The sequence below is a fragment of the Cyprinus carpio genome, chromosome A21 (genome assembly GCF_018340385.1).
Source record: "Cyprinus carpio isolate SPL01 chromosome A21, ASM1834038v1, whole genome shotgun sequence".
In the NCBI taxonomy this organism is placed as follows: domain Eukaryota; kingdom Metazoa; phylum Chordata; class Actinopteri; order Cypriniformes; family Cyprinidae; genus Cyprinus; species Cyprinus carpio.
In genome coordinates this window covers 2,094,374-2,102,200 of record NC_056592.1, presented here as the reverse complement: position 1 = coordinate 2,102,200, position 7,827 = coordinate 2,094,374, and the positions used below count along the sequence as shown (strand labels likewise).

General features: G+C 33.6%; 1 protein-coding gene across 1 annotated transcript; it reads left to right on the top strand.

Annotated features, from left to right (window-relative positions):
* The first annotated feature begins 903 nt into the window (after positions 1 to 903).
* Positions 904 to 4,986, top strand: LOC109077280 (sphingosine 1-phosphate receptor 3-like). The gene is made up of 2 exons (XM_019092873.2): positions 904 to 1,370; positions 3,374 to 4,986. Exon 2 carries the CDS (start codon positions 3,501 to 3,503, stop codon positions 4,539 to 4,541), a length of 1,041 nt encoding a protein of 346 aa, XP_018948418.1. The 5' UTR covers positions 904 to 1,370; positions 3,374 to 3,500; the 3' UTR covers positions 4,542 to 4,986.
* Positions 4,987 to 7,827: the final 2,841 nt, after the last annotated feature.

Here is a 7,827-nt window from a genome sequence, read left to right as displayed (position 1 = left end):
TCTCTCTCTCTTCTGGGATGTTTCCATTACTCGCCTCTGAAATCTGCGGGCTGAGCGCAGTGAGTCACTGCCAGTCGCTTCTGAGATAAGATGGAAAATCTGGTTATGCACTGTAGAGTTTGGAGTTATTTTTAAATGCTTTAGGCCTATTTGTTCCTCATCAATTCTTACATACCTCAGTCATGAGAGCTTTTCTAACTGGACTTGCTTTTTCTTGGATTTTCTTGTATAAAACATTTACATTTGATTGGCTGAGCTGCAATCCAAGAACAAATGTTTGTTGCTTTGGTTTCTTTTAAAACTAGTTTCATTGGTGGAAAAATTTTATTTGAAACATAAATAGCCTAAATATATATTTACCGAAGGCAAAGAAATGCCATAAATTCACCAAAATAATATTCCATAATGAATACAACTTAAACTCCATTATTGATCCAGTTGTTGTTGATTATCAAAGAAAATTATTGAAACTTATTCCTCTGTATGCCATCTTGAATGAAACCCGTATTTACACTAATAATAACATAATAAGTAAAAAAAAAAAACAATCCAAGGCCATAGCCATGTTTTGAACTCTGGTTTGACCAATTTAACTTTTAATTTATTAAATAAAATAAAGTATTTACATGGATTTAAGGGAAGAAAAAAAAAGAAGAAGAACAGTAAAAGAACTTGATTTTTTTCCTAACTGATTTGAATTATTTGCAAATATTTTATTGTAAATTACGAATACGACTGAATGTATATACCTATATGTTGAAAAAAAAACGACAAAATGTTTTTGTGTCATTACATTATGTTGATTTAAATTAATTAAATTGTTCTTCATCGTATATTTTCAAATCAAACCAGTGAAAAAAAAAAAAAAAAAAAAAGTAGTTTGCGTCACAGGATACTATGTTGCCGGAGGATGAATATTTCATTGTTCAATATTAAACAATATTCATTGTTTAATATATCTTAAAAACACTTGTTGTCAAATATTAAATGTTTAATTCTTATAATAGCATACTTTTGTCATTGTAACAACATAGCGCCGCTGTCGAAAGAAAGCTACACTTGAAACTATAAGCAAAATTGTAGAATGTTTAATTTGTTCATCATTAACATGTGCATGTCTATCATGCTTTTCGCTTTGTTCTGAAGTGTGCTGCTCCAGACGGTGGGAGGTGTGTGGTGGGCTGGACTGTCAGTCACAGACACCGCAGGAAAAGAGCAGCAGACGCGCGTTCTTCCATTGCGCGCGCGATTACTTTCCCGAGGTCTGAACTTCTGCACATTAAAGATGGAAATATAACAGCTCCTATTTGAACGAAACACGACACGAATGGGTCTCAGTGAAGAAACTCTGCGGTTCGTGATATCTGATGGTGAGTTGCTAACCAAAGACCAGATGCGTGCCAGTTATTTAAACACACTTTATGCGATGCTAAGTTTTTATGGGAATTAAATCTTGTTATGCTGTTTTTTAAATATTGTCATTCAATATGCAATCATGCGCGCAAAGCAAGTTCAATGCAAACGACAAAGTAAGTTTCGTGCATCGAATTATTCTGGATCATGCAGTCAGAGCTGGGTAGATGTAATCTGAATTACCTATAGGCTAATCAGATTCCAAAAATGAGTTTAAATTACATTTTAAAATACCTGTAATCAGACTACAGTTTTTAACACGATTACATATTATTCACACCGTTTATTGATTTTCCCTAATTCCTCTTTTCATCTTTTGAATTTTCCTTTCTAAAACAGCCTATCGCTTATATACACTCAGAAAGTCAAGTTTGGTTAACATTCACACAGAGATCAAAAGCATCCAAAAAGGTCCTAAAATGTGTAATGTAATGGATTATGTTACTAGCTACAATTTTTCTCATGTATTTTGGAATCGGTGATGGACTACTATTTGTAAGTAATATACCCAGCTCTGCATATAGTGTATTAAAAGCTATATGTGCATGCAATGCATGTTATATTACTCTATTATAAAGTAGGTTGCATGTCGGAAAATTCAGATGATGGTTAATGTGTTAATATAAAGCATAATAGCTGGTCAGTGGCTGGTTAACTACCAACCTTATCCACCTTAACCAGCTAATGACCAGTTTAATAAACCAGCTGCTATATTCCAAGAAGCAACTGCAAGTTTAAGATGGACTTTCTAAGTGGGCAGTACCATGGTTTACTTTGAAAAACGCTACTGTGCAAACGTTTGGGGTCAGTAAGATACATTTTTGAAAGAAAGTAATACAGCAAGGATGCATTAAATTGATCAAAAGTGAGAGTAGAGACTTTTATTATGTTAAAAAAAGACTTTTATTTTTAACTTCTATTCCTCAAAGACTTCTAAAAAAAAAAATGTTTCCACAAAATACAAAATCTTTTCAACACTGATAATAATAATAATAATAATAGTTTCTTGAGCACAAATCAGCATATTAGAATGATTTCTGAAGATCATGTGACACTGAAGACTGGAGTAATGATGCTGAAAATACAGCTGCGCATCACAGAAATAAATTACATTTTACAATATAATTCAAATAGAAAACAGATATTTTAAATTGTAATAACATTTCACAATTTTTACAGTATTTTTAATCAAATAAATGCAGCCTTGGTGAGCATAAAGAGACGTATTTCAAAAACATAAAAAAATACAGACCCCAAACTTTTGAACAGTATTGTACAGTACCTTGAAGCACCATATATGTGTTACTGTTTGCATTTTTATTTAATTAGTGTCATTTTTTGTATATTTAGATTTGTTTTGATCATGTGAAAGATGAATAGTTATTATTTTAATTTTTTCATGGTTTGTTAGGTCGATATTTGGCCGAGATACAACTATTTGAAAATCTGCAATCTGAGGGTGCAAAAAAATCTAAATATTGAGAAAATCACCTTTAAAGATGTCCAAATGAAGTTCTTAGCAATGCATATTACTAATCAAAAATTAAGTTTTGATATATTTACGGTAGGAAATTTACAAAATATCTTCCTGGAACATGATCTTTACTTAATATCCTAATGATTTTTGGCATAAAAGAAAAATCGATATTTTGACCCATACAATTTTTTTTGCCAATTGCTACAAATATACCCCAGAGACTTAAGACTGCTTTCGTGCTCCAGGGTCACATATATACACTACTTAGTGTATATATGTAGTGGCACCATATTTTTGTACAACTACAAGGATCATTTATTCTTGATAGTCATCTTAATTCTTTAATGTGACTGGAAATGCATCTCAATTGTTCCAGCATGTGTTGAAGTCAAGTCTTCATGAAACAAAATCCAGATCTGACTGGATCATGTAATGGTGTCATTATAGTAGCTGTCTTTAAAGCACATCTGGTTGACTCCACAGGCAGATGTGTGCCACCGACATGACAGTACAGGGTGAGGACTGACCCGCTCGCCAAACACCCATCTGTGACCCGTCTTACCTGTACGATCCGCACCTGTCTGGAAGATCCTGTCCAAATCATCTCGCAATGATCAACAAACAGATCGTCCTGCATTACAACTACACGGGGAAACTAGACAATCGCAATGAGACCGAAGTGGACCCCAAAACGATGGTGTCTTTGGTCATTTGCAGCCTCATCATCCTGGAGAACCTGATAGTGCTGGTGGCCATCTGGCAAAACCACAAATTTCATAACCGGATGTACCTTTTTATCGCCAACCTGGCTGTGTGCGACTTGTTAGCGGGTGTGACTTATATAGTCAACCAGCTGATGTCAGGACAGTGGACGCTACACTTGTCTCTGACCGAGTGGTTTGTTCGAGAAGGGACTATGTTTGTTGCATTAAGCGCGTCTATTTTCAGCCTACTGGCGATTGCGATCGAACGGCATCTTACTATGATCAAAATGAGGCCTTATGACGCAAGCAAAAACTATCGGGTGTTTCTGCTCATAGGAATGTGCTGGTTGATTGCGATCTCACTGGGAGCGCTGCCTATTTTAGGCTGGAACTGTTTAGAAAATCTTCCTCAGTGCTCGACCATCTTACCTCTTTACAGCAAGAGCTACGTCGCGTTCTGCATCACCATCTTCATCTCGCTCCTGCTGGCCATCTCCATCCTCTACGCCCGCATTTACATCCTGGTCAAGAGCAGCAGCCGCAAAGTCACCAAGCACAGCAACTGTGAGAACTCTATGGCCCTCCTGCGCACCGTCAGCATCGTGGTGGGCGTCTTCATCGCCTGCTGGACGCCCATTTTCGTGCTGCTCCTCGTCGACGTGGCCTGCGAGACCCAAAAGTGCCCGTTTCTGCTCTACGCTGATTGGTTCATCGGGCTGGCCGTCTTGAATTCGGCCATGAATCCCGTCATCTACACGCTGGCCAGCAGGGAAATGCGCCGGGCGTTTTACAGGCTCGTGTGCGGGTGTTTGGTGCGGGACAGCGCGGTGGGGTGCAAGCAGAACACAGCGGAGCCCAGCCGGAGCAAATCCAGCTCCAACTGCCCTCGGGCGGCCGAACCGGAAAACCCAGACGCCAACGTGCAGAATCAAGCTAACACAAGCTGAAGCGCTCAGTGTGTTTGCTCACATGCACACTGCAGCATTAGTGCATGCTATAGAATTTTAAGTGCACTATTAGTGCATACTAAAGTGCACAATAAAGCATCAGCACGTTAAGTGCATATTGAACAATGGAAAGCAGTTTTAATCCTAACAGATGCTTTCATTTGAGATCCCAGCCAATCTGTTCTTACACTGCATAAAATGTTTCTTAGTATTTTTCAGTATTTACACTCTTAAATCAAGGCACACTGAGAAATGACATTAAGATAAGAAGTCCTGTTTTCTGAAAAATGTAAGTTTTTTTGCTTCGAACAAGAAAAATGATCGGTAACACTTTACAGGAAGGTTCCGTTTGTTAACTGTATTTAATGCATTAACTAACATTAACTAATAATGATTTTTAGAGAATTTATTAATCTTTGTTAGTTAATAAAAATACAACTGTTCATTGTTAGTCTATGTTAGCTCAGGTCCATTAAATAACATTAATAGATATAACTTTTGATTTTAATAAACGTTGGAATCAACATTAACTAAGATGAATAAATGCTTTAGAAGTATTTGTCATTGTTATGTTAAATAATGCAGTTAACAAATGGAAGTTTATTGTAAAGTGTTACCAAAATATCTGCCAATGTGGTCAGAAAAAAAACCATTTTCCCTTTGATTCAGGGTTATTATTGTTAACTTAAACTAAAATTTAAAACAATTTATTTTTTTGTAGTTTGAAATTAAATAAAATATAAAAACCTTTTTATTTCATTTGTTTAAAAATGCAAAAAAATAAATAAAAATAAAACTGGAATAAAAAAATCATATATATATATATAAAATTGAAAACAGCAAATATAAAAGTAAAAACTGATTCAAAATACTAATAACAGCTATAATAGTCTCAATAATACATTACATTTTTCTTATCCCATTGGCAGAATTTTTTTTTAAATCTGATATATTTTTCAGAAAACAAGACTTAATATCTTTAGTGCTTTTCCTTCTCAAGTAAACGTGTCTCGATTTAAGAATGTTTAGATATTTGTACTGTAAACAAGAATAAAATAAAATACTGAGCAAGACAGACGGGACAAACAAAAGTCTAATTTGACAATTATATAAATATTGACAGTATTTATAAAGTATTATGTTAAATGCTGTACTATCTGTATACCTAAAGCCTTTTATGCCACGTGTTGATATATATTATACTTGCATGTTTGACACTTCAGTCTGTATGATACGTTGTATATAGGTTGTTGATTTTTGTTGAAATAACTTATCAAACTTTTACCAAAAAAAAACATTCATACAAGATCAGTCTGTATGGAGTAGTGTACGATGATGTTAATGTATTTTAAGATTAAAAGCGTAATGATTTTAACCAATACAGCTGTTTATGGTCCCACATGTAGTTCTGCGTAACGAAATATTAATAGTGAACTTGCTGCGATATGTTGTGGACATATAAGAGGAGCAAAATGTGTATATATAATATATTTTATATATATATAATATATAATATATATTATTATTATATAAATAAATTATCATTATGGATAATTATTAGGGTCTCATTACTATATATATATATATATATATATATATATATATATATATGTGTGTGACCCTGGACCACAAAACCAGTCATAATGGTAAATTTTTCGATATTGAGATTTCTACATCATCTGAAAGCTGAATAAATAATATTTAAAAAAGACAAATCTGTGTTAGGAGGACAATATTTATCTGAGATACAACTATTTGAAAATCTGGAATCGGAGGGAGCAAAAAAATCTAAATATTGAGAAAATCACCTTTAAAGTTGTCCAAATGAAGTTCTTAGCAATGCATATTACTAATCAAAAATTAAGTTTTAATATATTTACAGTAGGAAATTTACTCAATATCTTCATGGAACATGATCTTTACTTAACATCCTAATGATTTTTAGCATAAAAGAAATAGATAATTTTGACCCATACATTTTTTTTTTTTGGCTATTGCTATAAATATACCCCAGAGACTTAAGACTGCTTTTGTGCTCCATATAGCTTCACCCTGTTTATTTTTACTTGTTTTAAGCAAAACCTCCCTTAAATTTGATACATTTTTCAGAAAACAATCGAATAATATCAAGTGCGATGATACAATGCTCCTCAAGTAAATGCATCTTAATTTAAGAATCTATCATATATTTGTATATAGGATTAATTTAAAAAGGAAAATAGGATAAATTTTCTTCATGCAAAACATAATTCCTTATTTCTTTCGTTTGAATTTGGGGTGAAATATGACCTGAACCTGTTCAGATTCACCTGAATAACCAGCGTAATCAAAGAGTAATACACATGATTCTTTTATTGCCACCAATCATAAAGAATAGGAATAATTCATACAAGCACAGTTTGGGCTTTCGGAGGTTGAATTCTGTCACTTGTTTCATGGCCTGTGAACCGCTGTGATCAATGGAAGGTGCTTCGACTACTGCACTTTCAAGAGAAAAGTACAAATAAAAGGCACGTTTTCCTTAACACAACTCGGGATGGTAAAGCAACACTGTATTTTAGTAAGGAATAAGATTTAGGATAGTTTTGTTGCAGCATTACAAAAACAGTTAAACCACCACTGATCAGTTGGAGTCAGTTTAATGAGTTTAATATAATAGAACATCTTTCCCTAGTATTAGATAAAGAAAGCTCAGTGAAATATGCTGGGATTTGGCAGTTTACATTTAGGTAAAATCCTTCAGTAATTTCACAGACTAGAAATTTGTGAAAATATTACGGTGTGTAAAGATTTAGAACAGCTTAAACTGAACTAGTCTTTCTTTTCAAAACCTTCTGTTGACTCATTATGATCTGCAATTTAGGTTTGGCTCATAAAAACAATGCAACCTTGACTCGCAAAATAGAGGGTGATATAGTGTTTATCAACAAAAATATGCACTTTATGTATATGCGCATGTAAAATGCATTGACATACTGATTCTATCTTGTGCTGTAAATTTTTCAGGGAAAATATTAAGTATGAGGTTGTTTGTATGTTATTTAGTATTTAATAAATTAAATAGAATTAATTTAACTGTAAAATTACAAATATTTAAAACTAAAAATATATTTTTCTCATTCATCCTGTACCTCTACGTTAATGTATTCAGGGTTTAATATGACAAAATTCACTACATAAATATCATGTGTTGTGTTTGTGTGAGAATGACAATATTCAAAGTGATGCAATAATGCAAACGATAACAACAATCATATTAAAATTTAGAGAAAGAAAAGAGATCCAC

What these genes read in the sequence shown, in the direction of transcription:
- LOC109077280 (XM_019092873.2), top strand. Translation starts at nt 3,501, where the DNA reads ATGATCAACAAACAGATCGTCCTGCATTACAACTACACGGGGAAACTA.